Source organism: Cololabis saira, chromosome 20, assembly GCF_033807715.1.
Source record: "Cololabis saira isolate AMF1-May2022 chromosome 20, fColSai1.1, whole genome shotgun sequence".
Classification (NCBI taxonomy): domain Eukaryota; kingdom Metazoa; phylum Chordata; class Actinopteri; order Beloniformes; family Belonidae; genus Cololabis; species Cololabis saira.
The window spans coordinates 26463481-26486311 of NC_084606.1; the positions used below are offsets into that span (position 1 = coordinate 26463481).

Below are 22831 nucleotides of genomic sequence, written 5' to 3' on the forward strand. Positions count from 1 at the left end.
GGTGGTCGATGTCATCTAATAAGCCCCTGTCGCTCAGATTAATGCCCACCGGTGATAGTCCCCCCCTCCCCCCCTCAGACCAGGCCTACCCAACACTTCCCCATTAAACCTTAAGTGAGGGACTGCACATTGACGAGGAAAAAGCTCCCCTTTTTGGTCTCTCTTCCTCTCCGGCTGGCATCAGTCCACAGTCCACAGCGAGTCCTGACTTCCTGCCGCTCTCTCTCATCTTCTGCCTCTTTTTCCAGTGACGTGCATTTTCTCCCAGTGAGGAAAAAATATCCCATTTCTCTTCGTTACAGCGTTTTCCACTCAGTCTGAGGTCTCCCACTATGGATACAACCACAGATTCCTACTACTGATGTATTCCTCTGAAAATGTCAATATTATTTCATTTTGTTCTTCTTATCTTCTGCTCACTTTTTTAAGCTTTTCCCTACGCTCATTAATAATGAAATCACGGAGCAAATAATTTCATCCTTCTTCTATAGCATGCTCAGAGATCATGTGTTTTCTATCTACATTTCTTTATTCTCCTTTTTCCAGTATTCGTTGTATCCCATAACAAAAGTGACTAATGTATGTCTTAAGAGGTCTGTGCCCTTCTCCTCAACATATCAATGGGCTCAAATGTTTTATTTATTTATCTTTTCTTTTTTATTGTGCATTTATTCCAATACGGTTCTTGTGATTTCCCCTGGGCCCCAAATGACGTGTCACCAGAAAAGTGTCAGACTCACACATCATACTTAATTCCTGAATCATTGCAAACATGTTTAACTGTTGGGACCGACCGACGACCTGTGCAGAGTTGCCCTCTAGGATGGATGGATGGATGGATGGATGGATGGATGGATGGATGGATGGATGGATGGATGGATGGATGGATGGATGGATGGATGGATGGATGGATGGATGGATGGATGGATGGATGGATGGATGGATGGATGGATGGATGGATGGTTTACTGTTTTTTGTCACATTGATGTACTTTCCTATTTCTGCGCTAATCAAGCACGTTGCTACATTCCATTTGAAGTAGGAAGTCGGGATTTCCGGTGGGAAATTTCAACTGGAACATTCCACCAATTGGGATTTGTGACTTGGATAGAGAGAGAGAACCGTAATCAACACTGACCTCAATAATCACACATCAGTTAAAAAGAGCAGTGAAACCTGCAGTTATATTCTGTTTATTATCAACACTGCTGCACACAGTGCCAGCCAGTTTTATCTCTGACGTGCTGATTTAAAAGTACATTGTTGTCCACTGGTATACAAATGCTAAAAATGCTCTGAAAGATTTAAATAAAGGCAGAAGGAGTCTTGAGATTTAGCATGATCTGGCAGTCTAAACCAGCGAACCTGCTCACCTGGTCAAGTGGAGCGAGGTCAACTAGGGTGTGTAGCCACTCCTTACCGCAACTAACGTAAAAGGAGCATATAATCAGCTAACTTAAAGAATAAATCAATTCATGTTTGTGTATTTTTACTGAATACGTTGATGATAATAATAATAATAATAATAATAATAATAATAATACATTTTATTTATATAGCGCTTTTCAAGGCACTCAAAGACGCTTAACATAGTTTTTAAAAAAGCAAAGCTTTTCCGAGTAAAATAATTAGAATACCGGTACTATGTATTTACTATATCAATGCATTAATGGCAGTTTACGAATATAACAGAGACTGAGGGCTAAATTAATTTGAAGACAAGAAAAGTGCGGTTAAGAGAAAGGCTTTTGATTAACAGCAAAAATAAGAAGTTAATCTTCAACCCTCCCTGCCTTCTTAATCACTCCAGTGCCTCAAATCCTCTTTTTTTAACTGCAGAAGCTTCACACTTCTCAATCCCTATTTACCACCCAAACAATCATCTGCTGGATCTGATTGGTTTCCGAGTGCGTGTTTGTGCAATAAACAAACGTGCAGACATTTCACAGTGAAGATAAGCATAAACGATTGCATGTGACCACAGACAAAAACAGGAGTATTCCAGCAAAGCCCCGCCGCCCTGTCTCTGTGTATTCATTTACACGTGGAAGAGTACAAACATGTGGTTGCACCTGTATGAGGGCGTGCACCTGGAGGGAGGAGCTTAAGTGACCAGCCCTTCAGAGGGTACAACAAGACGGAGAGATAGAGGGAGTGGTTTCACTTACGCATGACAACAACAGGGCTTGTAAACAGAGTCTATTTGTTGTATATGTGAGAGTACATGCAACTAAATCATGAGCATGAACATTCAGAGCCTGCACAGGGTTGAATTTGGTCGGTCTGCTCTGAGAAAAGTAAGATTAATGACCCTAAGCTCCTTCCTCACAAGAAGTAAGATCCCTGTATCTTTGGGAGCATGTGTTTTGCAGCAACAACTCTCACAGTGTGTATGTGAGAAAGACATCCCATGTGCTTTATGGTGTTTATAAGAAAGTCAAACTGCTTTACGTGAACAGTTTCATTTTTAAAGGGCAGTGACGCATCATTCATCAATACGCAAGGCAAGTTTATTTGTATAGCAGAATTCAACACAAGGTAATTCAAAGTGCTTTGAAATCAATACTGATTGTGTGTAGACTACGTAGTACATTATAAGTGCATATAGGACACATCAGCATTCAAATGCTTTGAGACAAATATGATGGCGTCATAGTGGTTGGACCTGCCTGTTGACAAGCCTTCAACGCACGCATACCAGGGTAACCAGGGTAACCAGGTGTCACGTTTTGTTCTGAGACTGCCCAGCATCTTTATTTATATCACCTGCTCATGTAACGCGTCTTTCCAAATATCTCTGAGGGCGTTGGGGGTTACAGGCACAATAACATGCAAAGTCCCTGCTCATTCATAATGCAAACGAGCCCAGCTGACTAAACCAAACACACTCGTGGCGTCAAACGTGCCGCTGAGAGTTTATATACAGAGGAAACGCGATCTGCTCACAGGATGGCACAGTTGACAGGCCGTGTTCGCGCCAGCAGCATGGACGTTGCATCGCCGGACTCAATAATTTATACTTTCCATCCTTGGGCAAGCCTTAGCCGCTCTTTTAGTGTCATATTCCTTCTCCAAGTGTAGTAAGAGACATTTATTACAGCAACAGGTTTTAAGACTAAATGAACACAAACCTTTGAATACCCTGCTCTTCGCTAACAGCTGACATCACCACCGCGGCAAATATGCAAGTATGTATTTTGTGAGAGCGCATGAAATATAAATTACTCAAATTACAGTTCTCATTTGCTGTTGTTGTATTGTACTCGATACTTTATAGAAACAGCTGCATGATTAAAAATAATCAAGACATTAGGAAAAAGTGTCCAAATAACGGTACAAACGTATTTGTTATTGACAGACTCAAAACCTAAAAATAGATATTCCCAAGTTTAAGTACTTCACAACAATAAGTACTAACTGTATTGAAAAAATTGTTTATACCTACATAACGTTGACCAATCTGGACCATCTGGCTTCCCTCACAAAAGCCATCCGTCAACGAAGCATGTTTGAAACTGCAGCACAGCTAAAATCCTAGACGTTTTACAGCGTCACAGAGCACATAGTCTTTCAGCACCCAATAATAAACCAAACTGTTTACACAGGGAGGTCAATAAGAGCTTCCTTTGCCCTGTAAGTAAACCTTTAATATTATTAATCATTCATTCAACCTTGAAAATATGTCAAGTCTGACAGATTTTACCTTGTAGTACTACATGTGTGTAACTAGGTCAGCTGACCAATCCCTATTCCATACACACACATATCTCTATATCTCTCTCTCTATATATATATATATATATATATATATATATATATATATATATATATATATATATATATATATATGAGATCTACCTACCCTTTTGTGTGTAGAAAGAGAATCATAAACAGTACAATAAGTCATTTTATTAAGTAACAACCTCCCAGCTGCGAGGTTTAAAAAAAACTCATCATCAAAGTAATTCACAGATGGGTCAGAAGTTCAAGCTTATAAGCTATTGTCCTGCCACTAAACTCCCTCTTTAACGCACACAGTTTGACTTTACCCATATGTTTGGAGGGGATAAGTCCACGTCACCTCTTTGAGTCTTTAACGCGATCGTTTCCATTTTCATTCCCCCTTAATTTCAATGGCACAATCACCCATAAACACGCTCGCTAAAAGACTGCTCTCCTTTCATTCAGGGGCTGAAAAGCTTTCATTTCATAAATAAGCTGCAGCCTTCAAGCAGTTTCATACGGCCGTAGCACTGTGGAACACAAACACTTGTTTATGCTCACTTAAAGACAGGAGATAAGCTCAGTGAGAAGGAAACAGCAAGGGTATCGCATATATCTCATATTGCATAAAGGAGGTTATACTTTTAAAACTTAATAACTCCCAACTAGTTAGTTCTTTATTTTTTTTTAATCCTTTGTTTTGGGGATTCATCGTGCCTGTGCATGATTGGCCCTCTCCCCCAATTCCCCTAATGGCCCTCAGTCACATTACTCACATGCTTGAGCACGATTGCCATTTGCATGTATCACATTGTTAAGCATCGTCAAAAGGTCTTTGTCTTTATCCCAAAATACGCGCAGTCAAAGCTCCAGGCAGACCTCACGTTTTCTTGCGATGCCTTTAGTTTCAGGCCACTGATTAGGGATGTTTCCTAGGCACTTCTTCTCGAGGTATGTCTAACTTACCACTTGCATGACAGATAGATGGAAAAAAAAAACGAAACTGTCCACTCGCTCACTCACTCACTCAGATTATAAATTCACCAGCCTGACAAAGGGTTAAATGTCAAGTCGGTAAACTGACCCGCTTTTCCACGCTCTCATCGGCTTTCGCAATGTATCAGGCAGCATTATATTAATCAAATCTGGACTGTAGGGATCTTATTTTCATTCTGCTCCATGTGAACAAGGGAGCCATTATATAAAAGCACTTAAGCTGATGACATTGTCCAGGATAGCGGCTGCTCTGACATCATCCTCCTCTCGGACTGCACAGTCTAAAGTGTGATGTCATTGGAAACCTTTAATTAAAGCTTTAAATCACAACCAGATTGGCCAGCAGCAGTAATAAGCTCCGTCCTTTAGATCTGTGGACCGAACAAACACTTAGTTTTATGTCACTTGTCTGACCTTTCATCTCTCTGTCATTGAAGACAAACGCTCTCGCTGCAGTGATACCATCCACATCCATGCATCGCCCCTGTGGTACTCGTTGTCATGTCGACAGACCTTCTAGATCACCGTGGTAATGCTTTTTGGAGGCCTGTGATGTTACACACAAACACACTGTCTCCTATTGTAATGTTAAGCTAAAAGATGAAAGCAAGGTGTCTGTCTGGCACTAAAGACCCTCTCGCCATTTCTGCATCCCCCATGGAGTCACAGTCTCACACACACACAAAGTACACAAACAGGCACAGCAGACACATCAATTATGATAATGTGGATCAGCATTAATGTATCCTTACAGCGAGGCTGGATTTCAGCAATGCTGTGTGCTAGAGGGTGCGTGCGTCCCAGACAGCGGGAGAGGAGGGGCTGCTACTGTATCTCATTTAACACGGGGGGCTCCCTGCAGGAAAGCTAAATGCTGAGGTCCTCAACATATCTACATCAACGTACTGTAAATACACAAAGGGACATCCTTGTTTCAAAATGAAAGCATGGAAGGAACATTTGGATAGTGAAATGTTGAAAAACTGTCAAAATAAGGGACACATACTTCATAAAGAATCCTATTGTGATTTTCTTTCATTTGTATAAATGTCAAGGCTAAAAAAAAAGTCAAATATTTGCAGTATATGATCTATATGATATATATGTTGAAGTGATCCAATCTTATATAAAACAACGTAAAATAATTGAAATACATGATAATCCACTGAGCTACAGTACAAATATCCGAGGCGTCAGACGCGGCATCATTAGGTGCTCTCAGAACATAACCTTTTCACAGTTCTCAGTTTCCACTATCCAAACAAGTTCCTGTTTTTTGTAGCCACACCGCAGGAACCGTTTCAGTTCATAGAATTGCATTTATAGGGTCTTGTCTAGCTATTTAGACGAGGAGATTTTCCAGCGAAACAGGGAAACTATCTATGATGCAGTTGTGTGGTGACTGGTCACAAAAATACAACTGCAACTGAAGTGGTTGGTGAGAAGGGAACAGCACTTTTACTTTACCAAAGTAAAATAGAAGAAACCTTTCCCATAACTTGTAATTGTCATCCATTTTCAAAAACAATAGAATGGGGCAACCAAGAAGCTAAGGAGTTTGTTGAGCTGATATGGCGTACCAGTCCCGTGCTGGCTGTTACGTCACTTCAGCACTTCAGCACTCGCATCACACTATGAGTGAAGCAAATGCTACCAATGCTAGCAATGCTACCAATGCCACCAATGCTAACAATACTACCAACGCTACCAATGCTGCCAATACCATACCTGCCAACATTGGGCTGTGAAAAATAGGGAGATTTTCTGGGGTAGCGGTTGGAATGCTCCACTCACAACATCCCCACCCTGATATAAACAAGGCGACTTTTAATGAGCTTTAAATCCATAGCTACAATGAAATGTGATCAAATGTACCTCCCAAAATGATTCTACAGCCTTCTTGGAGCCAAATACGTTTAGTATTAATAACAATAAAATACAATATTTGTAGAATTTTCCAGGTTCCCTTTGTCATCCAAGGACCTGTTGTAATTGTAGGTGGCAGACTTTGCAGCTTCAATCACTTTCTTGGAGGGAACATACTTGTGGCCAGGGCTGGTATGGTTCATCTTGCAAGAAAGAAGTGCGCAAAGAGTAGAATTATCCATACTCATTGTGTTTTCTGTGAGGATCTTTTCCACCATGCTGAGTGACCTCTCTGAGCTTGCATTGCTGTGAGGGATGCCGAGCTTTGCCTTCATCAGTGATGCCAGATTTGTAAAGCTCTCCTCTTTCCCTAGAAGAACCCAGAACCTTCAACTCTCTCTTCCTGTGGGAGATCCTTGCTTGCTATGACTTGATTCTCCACCAACTCTTCCCTCAGCTTTTTTTAAAAGCATTTTCTCAAACAAAACACATTTTCAAATTTTCAAATAACAAAATAACAAAATAACATATTTTAACCATTTTCCAAACAATAAAATAACTGAAAAAATCTGAAAATTGGTTCAAATATGTTATTTTGTAACTTGAAATTTTAAAAATATGTTTATGTAATGCTTTGCTGATGAGAGAATATATTTCTCTATTTTTCTTGTTTTTGTGAGGGGGATATATATTGTTTTTAGGCACTACCTTGTTCTCTATAGCTGATATAACATGAATTACTGTGGGATCAATAAAGTTCTTATTTTTGCCATCTGAGAAAATTAAATATATTATATTTGGTGCCTAACTGTTTCCCAAGTATATTAGTGCGTGTGTGAATGAATAAATGAGACGTAAAACGTAAATTTCTTTGTAGAAAGGCGCTTTATGAAAATAAATCCATTCGCTTGTATTAGTTTACAGCGCAGTCTTGCCGCATCCAATATGGCGGCGACGTTGACGTATCGCAGCAGCTCCATGGGGCGGAGCTTGGACGTAGGCAGTGCTTTTGGGTTGGGTTGCCAGGTTTGTCAGGAACCCGTTAATATAATACATCCATGCAGGAACCCCGACACGTGAAACACCATTGACTCATTTCACTTTAAAATCGGGAGATAAGCGGGAGAAATTACAAATCGGGAGCAGGGCGGGAGAAATGGTTGAAAATCGGGAGACTCCCGCTTAAATCGGGAGTGTTGGCAGGTATGCCAATACTGCAGATGCTACCAACGCTACCAACGCTACCAACGCTACCAATGCTGCCAACGCTACCGATGCTGCCAATGCTACCAACGCTACCAATGCTACCAATGCTGCCAACGCTACCAATGCTGCCAACGCTACCAATGCTGCCAACACTACCAATGCTGCCAATACCGCCGATGCTACCAATGCTGCCAATGCTGCCAATACCGCTGATGCTACCAATGCTGCCAACACTATGAATGCTAACAACGCTACCAACACTGCCATTGCTACCAATTCTACCAACACTCCCAATGCTATCAATGCCACCAATGCTAACAATGCTGCCAATGCTACCAATGCCACCAATGCTACCAATGCCACCAATGCTACCAATGCACCTATTAACAGTTGTTTCTGGAGCACCTTATTCAAAATGACCAAACTATGCAGAGAAGCTGTAGAGATGAACAGGTGTGCACTAATAAACCACACAGCTGCTAAATTTAGAAACATTCAAGCTTGAAAATCACAAAAGAAAACAATGTTTTCCTTCATTAGACTCAAAACAAAACCAGCTCCGTTCAAGGGGTCAGTTCTCAACATCTCACGTTCATCACAACTATAACTCTTCCTTTTCACCTTGTCCTTTTCTTCGCTCCCTCACCCCCCCCCCAGAACCCAGCTTCCTTCCTCTTCCTCCTCCTCTCCGACTCCATTCCGCCCTGTAATCACCACCTCAGACTCCAATTAAAGGAAACCACAATAAGGAAAGCAGAGGAGAGAGGCAAAGGGGAGGTACAAGAGTAGGAGAAACAGGCATATTTAATGAGCATTTAATGAGCAGCGCCACCCCCCACCCCCTTTTTTTTTTTTTAAATGGAAGAGCTCATGCTTAAAAAAACAATAGATGGTGTCTTTGCACATTTTTGGTGCCGATAATCATTTACACACATAGACTTTGTGTGTGTGTGTGTGTGTGTGTGTGTGTGTGTGTGTGTGTGTGTGTGTGTGTGTGTGTGTGTGTGTGTGTGTGTGTGTGTGTGTGTGTGACGGGGACTGCTGACACCTTTTTTCTTTGTGTTTGCTGAAGCTTGCTTCCTGCCGTTAAGGCTAAAATGTTGCTTTGCTTTTCTGAACACAAATTCTTATGCACACACACATACACACACACAAACACACCAGAATGAAATAATGAGACAGAAGGCCAATATGCCAAACAAAAAAAGGCTACAAAAAATCTAAATAGGAAAACAGGAGATCAACACGTCGGAGGAGAGACAGCAACACAGCACACGCGTTCAAAACTGACCAGTGCATTCACATGCATGTACATACAGACACATACATGTAAAAAAAAACACCAACGAAAGTCTCTGCAGAGGAAGACACGATCAATCAGTAAACACAAAGTGGGCGCAGCAGGGTAGCCCTTACTGTCAAGTTGTCTTTGTGCAAGGAAGTGTGTGTGTGCGTGCATGCATGAGTGTGTGTGTGTGTGAGGATGAAATGGGCCTCATGGTTGTGTGCCAGCCACGACTGCCAAAAGACTTACACACACAAACACTTGCACAAAAGGAGGGTGGGAGAAGGAGTGCATAAGATGCTTTGATTTACTGGGCTGCCAAAGGGAGACCAGGCACAATTCACGGAGAGGAAATAGATATCTTGGTTCATTATGAACACACAAAAACAGTAGCAAACATTGGTTCGTTCGTCTTATTGAAAACATCCGTTACTCAGCTCTTCGTTGAAGGCCAAGAGCGTGTGAGCCAGATGAGAGCTGCTGCTCTGACTTTATGACCAGGTGTGTTACCTTGATCGTAGTAGGAGGGGTAACTTGGTCTGCACGGCAACCCAAATGTCCTGTGGAGTGTATGTGTATGTGTGTGTGTCTATGAGAATACACACTGAACTGCAAATTAGTGACATTTCATTGACTTTCTCTGTGAACCGGTTGAACCAGTGTATCCCGTGAGCCAGTTAAACCTGAGAATCCAGTTTTCATTAATTAAAAGTTTTTCTAATAATTTGCCCATCACTATAATCACCAAAGTAAAAATACCCTCATAGATTCTGCCTTCATATCATGATTATTATAACATACAACTTAAGCATTTATAACCAGACCTGATGTATATTCCTGAGCAAGAAAACCCAAAGCAGCAGCGCAGCTCGATGGGAGTTGAGTTCCTGCGCAGCTTTCAGTTTAGAAATGAGCAACTAATGCTGGGCCATCACTGTGTTGTCAGGTGGATTTGTGAGATGTTTCCTGGTGAAAAACAGCAGATTAGTGAGCTTTTCTTCAACTTCCTTAATGCGCTATTTACTGTCAACATTAAAAACTTGTAGGGGAAAGCAGCCCACACACGCACAGCAAAACAGAAGAAAAAAATAATCACACTTGAGCTCTGTGTGATGTCTTTCAAGAATGTAAGCCCACGGTAATGTTTCCATTGATCATCCCAGTCTGATTTGTGATTCACTGACTGTAAAAGGTATACATGGTTTTGCGAGAAAAGTGAACAAATGGCTGGAAGTTTGTTGCCCATTTTCCCCTCATTTTCATGATAGCCACTAGTGAAATGCCTTCATTCAGATTACACCGGCCGCGCAGTGGAAGGCAGCAAAACTGGATTAGACACAGCCGTTCTGCTCAAACTCAGCAGTCTGCAAGCAGTGGCTTTTTCCAGCTTCAAGCTGTCACAGAGAGTAAAGAAGAAAAAAAAAAGGCCACCAGGCACAAATCTAAGACAGAAAAGAGAAAAACAGCTGACTTGTCACTGCAGCAGCAGGAGGTTTAATACGTGTCCACTTTCTGTTAGTGACTGTTATCTTAAATCAGATTTTTGGCTCCTGTGGACTGATTCACACCTCACATCCACAGAGTCAAAAGCTAAAAACAAGTGTGGTGAGGTGAAGTGTGCATTTGTTTGTGTGTGTAACGGGATAGGGCCCAAGGAAGTCCACTATTCTGTTCACAAAGGAGGAGAGAAAGAGTCTGTGTGTATGTGTGTGTGTATTTGTGTTTCCTTCCTCCCCTTCCTACAGCCCTCCCTTCGCCTTACCGCTGAGACAGGTCCTGAACAAAAGAGCAACACAGTCATCAATAAGCACTATTGAACATGCAAGGCCTTAAGTGCAAAGGTTTCATGACAAGAACTACAGAGATTTATCACATGAAAAGTAAATATATATATATATATATATATATATAAATATATATGAGTTCACGGTCCAGCCTGTCCATCAATGGATGTACTCTCTGACCTGAAAACACACTACGAAACACACTGAGGGTACAACAGGGAGCCACGCAGACAGGTAAGACGTCCACCACTTGATAACTATTTTTGCTTTAAGCTAGAAACCCTCTGGGGGTCGTCTCTTAGTGGCTGCAGGTCGTGTGTGTGTGCGTGTGTGTGTGTGTGTCTGTGTGTGTTTGTGTGAAAACGCACAAGGGGTTAAGTGGAAGCACCATCTCAACAAGAGGAAGGCCTGTGTGACCCCTCACCTCGACTTGCACAACTGATGCGTGTCCCGTCCTGTCTGGCTTGTTTTGTTTCCAGTGAGAAGTATCAATTACAGCCAGTCTTTGTTTAATTTAAATATCTATTAGTATCCATTTTTCTCATCTGAAGGCTAATGTGCTGAACTTTCAATGCTCACATTTTCTCACCATTTTATCCCCTAGTTCATTTCAGCCTCTATTGTCCTTTTTTTTCTTCCTTGTAATTCTTTTTTTCTCCAGGATTATGACACCATCACCCCCCCGCAATGTTTCAAGCAATCAATAACTAACCAGTTTGCTGTCCCCTCCCTTGTTTTTCTCTTTTTCCTCACCTTGAGATGCTGACCGATACAATCAATACTGATATTCATGACTGATGACGGTCATATGCAGCGGTTAGCAAGAAGAATACTTCATATCTCAATATCCAGATTACAGATAAAGTCAAAGTGAAATGTAGCTTTAACTCTCCAGCTTAAATGTGCTCTCTTCATCTAAATGCTGAGTGTCCTCCTTGTGTTATATTTGGTTCCAGCGGGCCTCCCATCAGATGGGATTTTCATGCAACAGAAAGCATGAGGGAAGGAGACGAGGAGGAGAGCAGGTGTGAATCCCAACGAGCGGATGATAAGTGCCCCGGCTGGTTGCAGCCTGCTAAAATGCTGTAAACACAAATAAACTCTTAGCTAAACTTTCAAAAGACTCTTACCTCCAAAACCAATAAAAAAAAGGAAAAGCCTAGTAAGAGGCTTTACGTATGTCGTGCAGGATCAACACATTTTTGCAACAGCGTCCTGTTCTCCATCATGAGCTGTACATGAGCTCTGAGAACAAGGCAGGTGGGATGAATGAATGCAGGATGGGGGTGAATTCCACCGACCCTCCTACAGCGTCCACCTCCGATGTCAATGACCTTCGAGGGCCTTCCAGTTTGAAAAGTTCCCCCGGGGTCAAACTAGGCGAGTGTCAGAACAACAGATGTCACACCCTAATCATGAAATCCTCCTCACAATCCAGTAACGTAAATCTGCTTTTGTAAACTTTTTGCGTGTGTGTGAGAAGCAGACAGTGTGTGTGTGCGGCCTCTGACATCTGAGTGGATACTCTTGACCGTGTCCAGTCACAGACGTGCTTGCCTGCGTGGGCTGACCATTGACAAACAACACAAGGGTGTGCGTGGATAACGACGTGCGTGTGCATATGATAATGTCATTCTACGCATCAGATTCGCTTCACAGAGAGACCATTATGATCCAAAGCGTATGGGAAGCAAATGAACGTTTTTATGACGAGTGTAAGAAGTGGAGGAGTTTTCCCTGTAGGTGGCCTGCAACATCCCAGAATTCACTCCTCCGGTTCCTCTTTTCATTCACAGCCTTGGTCGCTCCTCCAAATATTTAACTACTTCTTCAGGGTGAATATTTCAGAGACTTGAAGCAACTTTTTTCATGGACTAGTGCGCAAGAATGCACTGTTTTCGTCAAAGTGAAACCTGTTTGTTGCCTCGTGTTGTTTGGGGCTTTAGCTTTATTGGCCTTCAGATTAGTTTCTTTTAGAAAAGATTAAAAGAGGTTTAGAGGCAGACAGCCAATGAGTATGACAAGGGGGGCAAGAAGGACAGGAATTCAAAAGACAGCGACAAAAAAGGCAAAATTACTTTGGGTATTTCTGATACGGCAAAGCTGAGATATAGATAGAAAGGGAGGCAGAAGCTTTCTGTCAAGCTATACACAATGCAAGGGGCTTATCAGAAGTGCTAAAAGCATTTCCGATGCCTTTCTCCATTCCCATGACACCATTCAGCTCCACCACACCCTATAAGCTACACTTCAGCCCTTTCTTTCCTTGATGGGCTGTAAATGAATGGCTGAGGAGACAATGGCAATGCACAGATGAGAAAGAGGAAGCAGTTATTTGGTTTTTGTATAACCAAGTTTTACTCTCAAGAGGGAGACAACAATGCAGCCTCAACCAAAACACATAATCTGCTGCCGTCCACATGTATTCTCGCAGGCAAAGCTTGTCTCAGGCAGTTCGGTGGTTGCACTCGCCCCAGCTTAATCCCCTGACATTTCTCTGATATGGAAACACTGCAATAACAGCAATTATGAGCATCATGAGCCGGACCATCCCTCCAAACAATAAGTGCTAGGTTTAATAACAGCGTAAAAAGAAAATCCCCCGTCATGCAGCTTCTCCAATGCACAAAGGAAGACGTCATGCGTCACATTTCTGTGAAATTTGAAAACTTGCAGCTACGGAAGAGAACAGAAACACTGAGCAGAAAATGTTTGACATAACAGCAGTTATCTGCTAAGTTTCAGTGGTATGTCAAGACGAGGGCCCCAGAGGAGCAGCTGAAGGAGGATGAGGACATTGAACTGAGCACTGAAATCTTCTTTAACTTGAAGGCCCTACAAATGTGGCATCCGCTCAGCTTGTCACACCGCCCAGGATCAGAGTAGGGGGCCGCCGTATTTCCCTTCCACTCACAATAAGCGTGAAGTACAAGTTTTACAAGATTTTGAGTGAAATTTGCAAAAGCACAGGGTCCTCCCACCCCAACACACACACAAGCTCTAAAAAACAAGCCATTACCGACCAAGTGTAAATGTTGGCCCAGGAACAAAAACAAATCCACAAGAGAGTAATAAATCTTCCATTATTTCTTCAGGCTACTGGAGTTTGAAATGACCGAATGGAGATTCTGTTAAGCTTCTGTTGACTGCAAACAGAGATTAAGTATAGTTTTGGTGGGCCGTGCAGGAGGTAAGAATCGGTGGACACTGGGTGGCCTTGAGAGCAACATCAGCCCTGCAGGGAAGAACCCTGATCTCCAGCCAGACCATGGGTGGGAAACAGCCCCCCCCTCCCTATTGTGGTGACTCCCTAACAACTTTCATGTGAGAAGCATTAAAACTGGTGCTAAATCAGTGAAGCTGGCTGGAGCTGGCACCGTCCTCTCACATGTGATTAGCTCCATATGCCTCCCAAAAGAATATGTTCACCTATACTCCTGCAGTGCATCGGAGCAGTTTTGATGGCTTGTCCCTAAAATCGCTGCATCTCTACTTCAGTATAACTACGCACACAAACAGTTGTTATGAATACATCTTATGAGCAAAATGAAAAACATGTGTGCCATAAATCCAGTGAGGCAAACAGAAAAGAGCATCTTTCTGATGCAAGACACATGGGTAATGTGGAGGGGTGAGTGTGTGAAATGAGAAAATGACTGCAGCTGCATGAGCTTGGACTGGAGTCTTGAACAAGTGCAAAATCTGACAGCTCCGGATGAAAAGGCGCAACGCCACCATCATCAGGATTCTGATGAATCTCAGACGGCATTAACAACCTTTAACCAGGACAGCGATTGAGAACAGGCTGCTACTCTAACTAAGGTTAACACACACACGTCAGCTGACCAGCTGTGTGTGTGTGTGTAACACTGCCTTGTGTAAGAGGCTTGTTTAAGTTATCGCACACACGGGGATATCAGCCCTATTGAGGAGGCTCCCAACCTTAAAACTGCAAACAAAACACTGCTGTGATCAGGATCTGTATCGGCACTTCACATGCAATCTCCGATGTAGCCGATCTGACTCAAGGAACTGGTGCTGCATGAAACGTTTGCATTTATGCATCTATCCTAATCTTCCTGTAACAAAAACAGATAGCTGTTTTGCTCAATTTGTATTTGTGTTGAATCCAGCCTGCCACAGGCCCCAGTTGCATAATTACAACACAGGCAGGGACCTTAATGAACCAGATCCACAGCAACCACAACAGGAAGGTCAACCACAGATAAGACAAAGGATTAAAGCACAACACCATCATCTGTGGGGTTGAAGCACTGAGGCAAAGCCCATTAATACAAGCAGGTGACCTGACTACAGACCTGACTGCAGACTAATAGCCGACGGACAGAGTGATGCAATATCTAAAGCTTTGCATCTTTGTGTAAACACTGTCACATGGTGGAGGCAGAAGCAACAAAAAAATTGGCATCAAATATTGATGCCAAACAAGACTGTTATTATTTGAAAAGCATCCAACCCAAGCAAAAGGAGAAATACTCACACACTGAAATTCATGCTCTAAAGGTTTACAAAACTTATTTGTGTTATTGTTATATGTCTCCTCTCATTTTCTGTTTTTTTTTTCGTTTGTTTTGTTATTTTTATTCAACTGTCAGTCTCTTGTTAGAAAACAGGAAAGCTGTCGAGTCTGTGCCACTGACCCTGACGGTCACAGCACAAAGAAGGACCTTGTTAGAGAGCTGTGCCTGTCTACAGTTCTCTCTAACTTATAGCAGAAAATAAAAATCTGTCTCTTTCTCAACAGATATCATGGTTTACTTAAATGTGTTGCGCAAAAACGGCAGAATAATACATGATGGATACTGCCTCTCTGGTCTCTGTGTCCCTCTGTGATAGACTGAATCAGGCAGAGATGCTGAATCCAGCTTACAGAGAGACTGATCCTGACCTTCGCCATCTCTAGAGGAGGCCAAATTAACAAACACATTCCCTGCATGCATCTGCCCGTCAGTTTGAAAAGCATTTGATTGCACTGTCCCTTTAAATATCAACGTTTTAAGCTTCGCGTCTGGCTCCACCAGCATGGCACCGCGGCTCGGCACAGTCTGTGCACTTGTTGACACGTTTGAGCAGCACAAGTCTGGCACCTGTTTGCATCAAAAGGAAATTAAATTTATCAAGCAGCCATAAACCTTAAACGTTAAAAAGTTAAAAGTAGTCTTCTGGTTCACAGCGCGTTAGAGGTGCGGAGCAGGGAGGACTAAACTCGGGGTCAAACTGTCGTCGGAATTGGCAGAAATCTGCTTGCATCTTCTGGGGGAACTCTTTTGACTCAGTTTATGATAAAATCACATTAGAGTCAATGCAAACTCCACCAAAGTTGCAGGAGTTGCTCCATGCTCATGCATTTCATGCGGAGCTTCTTTTTTTTTTTTTTTGTAACTTGGAGACATTAAACTGACTTATAAAATCCACATGTCAAACGACAAATACAAGTCCCCTGCAAAAGAGCGAAAGATGAACTCAGCTTCGATTACTGCGATGTAAGACAGCTGCTGGACGAGGTCTCTCCTTGCACCTTGCAGGTTGCACTCACCTCCAAGTCCGCTCAGAGAAGCTGTCCGGGAGCCGCCGGGAAGAAGGAAGCACAGCGGGAGAAGGATGAGCATCACGCCACCGAGAGGCATCCTGCTCCAGCCTCCTGCTCCAGCCTCCTAAGATCTGACAGGAACAGCAAAGTCCGGTTCCCGTGCTTTCAGCTGAGATGCATCCTGACCCCGATCCGGGTTCGCAGGCTTGTCTGACTTCCAAATGACTTGGGACTCGGTCCAATTCTGGGATGTAGAAGGTTGATGCGATTGGTGTCTAAATTAAACAAACGCGTCCTGTGTGTGACTCTGCCACAGGTTACTGTGTGCGCGTCACTGCCTTCCGCACAAAGCGCACCGGGCTGTTCGCATCCGCTCCGTGCAAAACCCACCAATATAATTATCTAAAGAAATATGTCACACTGAAAAACAGAAAAACCGGATACAGTGGTGATATTTATATGAATTCTGGTCAGAAAGAGCGTGCAAAAGTGGTCCAAAGTGCACTCCTCCCAGGCAGGAATAATGTCCAGCGCCGCTCGTCCTCGGGTCGGGTCCGTGCCCTGGTGTCGCCTGGTGCAGTCTGTCCCGCTGCTATTAAAACAAACCAAGACTTCTCTCTTAAATTTACTGGAATAAATTCACGCAGGAAACCCTTGTAAAGGGGCTTTGAGGTCCGGGATGTGCGCCGTGTCGTGCGAGGCTGGAGCGCAGTAATAATGTGACGGTGACGCGGAGGAGCTCAGCTGTGTGGAGAGGCTCGCGCGCTCAGCCTCGCGCAGCCTCGCGCTCAGCCCCGCCCTCTGCGCGGCTCCACAGGTGAGAGGATGACGTCACGCCCGGCAGGTGGGCATTCAAACGGAGTTTCCTTCAGTTCTGTATGGCAAATTTCACATACACAAACGTAAATACTTCAAAACTCCACCCCACTTTAAAGGTTTCTTACTTGAGTTTAAAGAGTACATGAAACCCCTTAAACTAATTGACACCAAACAAAGAACAACATCCACCGATATATACGTGAAGTTTTTTTTAAAGATGAATACTGTACTGTATTTACATTTTACTGATTTATTTTTTCATTTACTTTTTTCATATTTTATTTATTCACTCGTGTATGTGCCATTCTACCTACTTCTGTTAATTTCATTTCAAATGTTTTATTTATTGTTACATATATATTGGTTACATAGGATATATATATATATATATATATATATATATATATATATATATATATATATATATATATATATATATATATATGACTGAGGTCAACCACCTTGCGCCCCGGAGCCAGCACCCTTAACCCTTACTGCTCCCCAGGCACCGTGCCATTGAATGGCAGACCACTGCTCCTAGTTTAACTAGAAATGGGTTAAATGCAGAGAATAGAATTTCCCCATTGTGGGATTACTAAGGGAAAAATGTATTTATTTATATTGGAGCATATATATATATATATTCTTCTCAATAAAAAAAAACGTAGTTCCCTTCAGAAACAAACGGCTTCAAACTTTTTGGTTCACTTTCCCGTTATTTTGACACTGTTCTCATTAAGTTTTTTTTGCCTCTTCTCATGAAATAATTATAAATAGAAAGAGGAATGTTTTTGGAAACAAAAGGATTCCAACTTTTTGGGCAACAGTGTATTATGTAGTCTGGTGATTGTTGCTAGATGATGTAGCATTTGTGCATTTCATATACAGTACAGACCAAAAGTTTGGACACACTTCCCATATTGCATACTGCATACTACCACTTTTTCAGTATCAGTATATCAGTATACACCAATACTATATGCAGTGTTAAAACTGCTTCCTTTCCTTCTGAGGGCTGATTTCCATTAACCTTTTGTTAATAATTATATCATAAGGGGACGGTACAGCCAGAAAAGAAGGTGTTTATTTGATGTCAAAAATATGTGGGGTTTTAAGGACTAATAAACACAGAAATCTGCTTACAAATACCTATTGGACAAAAAGAGAAACTCCAGTCCTATTCAGCTCTGTCAGCGATCCAATCTTTTTTTGATCAATTGTGCAGCAGCCATACGCTCTCTTTCCCACTTCCTCTTTATCTTTTTTTCTCCCAGGAGGAGAGGTTAGAAATGCTGACCATCTGATTGTATGGGGCAGGGGAGCAGACATGTACCTCAATGCCAAAATAAAGGGAGGGGTCACAGAACAGCCGGGATTAAAGGATTTGTTTGACGAGCAGGGCCGGGGAGGAGGAGGGGAGGGGTCAGAGGTGAGGCACCAATGCTTAAGAAAAGCCGAAGAGCGCTAAGAGGAGAGCGGCGCCGTCTCTTATAGGGCTTGATTAAGCTCACGCTGTGCATGTCGCATTTTCATGCAGGCAGTGACTTTTGAATGACTAAACATCGCTTTGTATCACAATGGACGTCTTAATCAGTGACAGCCGTAACGGCCATCTGGGCCAGGGGAATTTTCCACTACTTTCAGGATGGCAAGCATATTCATCATTGTGAAGCTCAGATCCATACCTGCGTGCATCCATTGCAGTTCCGACTGCATAGTCGGAGATGCTGTGTATGGAGACTGTGATGGCCTCAAGGCTTACCTGCTGCCCTCCCATGGACAGGTGAAGCAAGCGCTAAAAGAGATGCTCATCACCTTGACCCATCAATGAACTGCGTTCAACAAGAGATGAAATGCTGGAACAAAAAGTGAGAAGCACAGTTGCTGTCAGACTGAAACCTTTCCCATAATTTGCATACAATGGAGGGTCTGGATTGGCATAAATCAGCCACAACCACCCACCAGTGGGGTATGTGGGGCCATAAAGGGATTGCCATGGTTGCTTATCTGCCTTTACACATTAATATTCAGGGCCTGATGTAAGAAGAATGCAATCCGTGACCCTGCTCCCCTTCGGTTAATTTGTGTACGATGGCGAGCAAGTCTCTTCATATCGCACACACACGCACACACACACACACTGTTGGTGTGTGCATGCCTGGCTGTGTATGTGTTGGCCAGGACAGGATGCCGGCTTAGGCCAAAGCTGTTTTTTTTTTTTTTTTTTTTTTGGGGTGGTGTCTGTATGAGTGTGTGACTAATAGTTGGGAGCCACTGGTTGGAGCTGGAGGGATTATTGTGGGGGAAGAGGATGACAGGAAAGGAAAATCAGACGGAGGAAAGAGATGGGAAGGGACATACTGGAGACCTACTCCTCCAGCAAATTTGATTATTTGGTTCTGAATCACTCAGGGAGCTGCTCCTTGATCAGCTTTAGGTCAGAGAAACACACACAAACACACACAACAACACACAACATTGTCCTTGGACAAAGGCATAGATGCAGTAACGATTATTCAGCAGATATTACGTGTCTATAAAATCTAGCACATGTGACATGAGTGACTGTGTATTAATTACTGTCCACTACTTATTAAGTCACAGCATGTGTCATGCTGTGTGTCAGTGAGGGAACGGGGTCCATAAAAGACGGGGGATATGTTCGGAGACACTGAAATATTAAATCAGTTAAAAGCTTTGAACACTGAGGTCTTTCCCTCACCTCTGTGTCTCCGTTTCCAGCCCCCTCTTGTGCTGCATCTGCACACATTTCCCCTTCCAGCCCTCCATCTAAATTTTTCAATCAAGGCGAAGCACAGCAGTAAGATTTTATGCAGCGTGCGTACGCATTTTACTCAGAAGGTCTGACTAAATGAGATTAGAAGACAAGCTGGGGGTCAATCCGTAGCCTACATACTACAGGGTGTTTGTGCCACAGCTGGCTGGTCACCAATTTATTTACCCCCCGTGCCTCACCTCTGCTGAGGAGGAAATGGAACAACCAGCCCAAAATCTCACCCGCTAATCCTCCAACAATGGATTCTGCTGTTTCACTGAGGGCCGCGATGGAAGGGACTCAAGCAGCGGACCTAAACTCTGGCACTAAGCACAGGTAAGCCTGGAGTTAAGGATCGACGCTCCAGTCAAAGCATTTGATTTGCTTCATTCCAACCAACTGGTTCATGAATGTCTGATATTTTTAATTTAAGATTGGAAGGAGAAATGTTAACCTGCCACCATAAGTAAATGATGTGAGATCTCAGCTGAGGTTTGTCATTTACTTTTCACCAGCTGCCAACTGTATCATTATTGAGAACTGAATGAGAAGTGTATGTGCCATGTTTCCAAATCCAGAATCAGATCTGGACTTAAAATGCAGCTGACGCCAGGAACGTGCTGTTGCTCTAAATATTCCACTTTCACTGCATCTGGAGGATGCACTCCACGGGAGATCGACTTCTATACGTTTACAATGAACAATTTGCCTTTTTCTTAGTTTCAGTTAAACAGATTATTAGAACGGATATTTGTTTGCCTTTACAAAGTACAGTTTTATAACAGACTTTTGTTTTTTTTTGTTTTTCCAACACTTACACGTTTGTTTTAAACATCCAACTGTAAAGCATTTTATGCCCACCTTTCAAAGGTTGACACAGTTTCCAGGGGTATTAATGAAACTACAGTTGATTGCTTTGGGATTCTGGGGTACAGTGAATGCAGCAAGATGTAAAATTAGGTGGTGATAAGGATGGCGAGGCTGTATAATTCCACCCTTACTTGGATTTATGATGTCATGGTTCATTTTTTATTTGGTTGTTATTTCAGATATGCTCTCAATAGCAGGCTTTTTTTCATAATGTGTCCTCTTTAAGACATAAAATGCACACAGTGTGAATGACCTTTAATGAGATTAAAAACTTTGTTTTCATTGGAGACTGTCCCCTGATGGAAACCAGAAGGATTAGTCATTACTCGGTGGATACGATCCAGTTATAACTGGAACCATTCGTCCTCAGCCCTGTCATGGTCCAAGTGTCCTTGCATAGGACACTGAACCCCACCTTGACCTCCAATGAGCTCATTTGGTTGTGAGTGTAATAAAAACATTTTTTTTGGCAGTTTGTAGTGACTGTGTAAAGATGCTTAAAAAGATGCTCAGAAAAACGACCATCATACAGTTCAGGGTTATGTTAAACGACAAAGCTGTTTCCATGACTCTCCGTATCTCGTCCTGCAAGGATTCTCTTCAAAGCAAAGAGAAAGAAGATTTCGACTTTGAAGAAGATGGACAAAAACATCGTTGCCGTTGACATATTATTGCGACTGCCGCCGCCGTTGAGAACAGTCAACAGAGGACGAAGGCAGCGGATGATCATTATGCATTACCTTATGTAATGCAGTAATGATTAAGGAGTACAGCATATTAATGAGGCCACAAAAAGCTGGTAACTAGATTTTGATGACTTCAGATTGACTGGCTACGGCACATCCAGCACTGCCAGAGACGTACAAATGTAAAAAAACGAGTTTCCATTACATTTTCGCAATAAACTGGATTATCGTCACGTTTGAAGAACCACGTTATGAAAGCATGAAAAGATTTTTAAGATATTTTTTCAAAAAAGAGTCGATTCAATTACAGGTTTTCCTTTGTGATGTTTAGGGATTGTACAAATCTACAGGGGAATATAAATTCGACTAGCCGTTTAACGTCTGTAAATTAAGTATGAAATCCTCAATATTCCCAATTAGCAGCATCAATCATCCTGTTTACATTGTTGTTGTTGTTTCCACTTGTTCCAGTGTAACATACACACAACATGTGTCCTGCATAGAAGAAACAAGCAGGACACATGTCAATAGACGTCTGCTGCTCCTACAGCCAGATAACAGCTGTAGGCTGAGCTAGATAACTGACGCATGTTTCCCTTGCCAAGCACTGAGCTACAACACAATGCTTGGCAGGAGGAACATGGCTGCCCTGCATCATCACATGCTTTCAGCACCAAAATGAAATGAAAAGAAGGGGTGTTTTGATCAGCGAAACATTAGCACATGTTTCATGCAGTCATCGGGGAGGATATGTGTGTGCTATCCTTCCTTGCGCCGTGAATTAAAGATGTTCAAACAATGCAAACAAATTAATTATTTACATCTTACACAAAAGCCAAACACTAGCACAATCTCGCTGTGGCAAACCCATGGATGAAAGCACACACAGAAAACACACATGCACCCCACTAATGGCATTACCGAATTAAAAAGAGAAGTCAGCGGAGTAGCCATTTAGCTGAGATTTAATCATCAGCCTCATCCGTCAACTGGAACGTCGTTCGTAAGACTCACACACAGCTATATATTAAGAAGCATGTCACTTAAATGAAATGCCGTTAACTTTAACCCGCTGATGCAGCGATTTCCAACCAGAGGTGGAGTCTTTGTTTCAGAATGAGTAATGACTGTAGTACGTTTGCTCACAGCACAAAATCATACTGGTGGAATCAAGGCGGAAACTGTGATACGGCAGCATTCAGCAGAGATGATGATGAATCATTACCTTGTTTTTTTTTCTTTTTTATTTCCAACAGGAAACATCTACTC

The 22831-nt window shown here is 42.5% G+C and overlaps 1 protein-coding gene across 1 annotated transcript in view; it reads right to left on the reverse strand.

Moving 5' to 3' along the window:
• The window catches only part of sema4f (sema domain, immunoglobulin domain (Ig), transmembrane domain (TM) and short cytoplasmic domain, (semaphorin) 4F), a 54891-nt gene extending 37747 nt beyond the window's left edge, over positions 1 to 17144 (reverse strand). Inside the window, exon 1 of the mRNA XM_061709995.1 lies at positions 16418 to 17144. Within this exon, the coding sequence (XP_061565979.1) occupies positions 16418 to 16508 (91 nt within the window). The 5' untranslated portion in view covers positions 16509 to 17144. The remainder of the gene's footprint in view (positions 1 to 16417) is intronic.
• Between the last annotated feature and the right edge of the window lie 5687 nt (positions 17145 to 22831).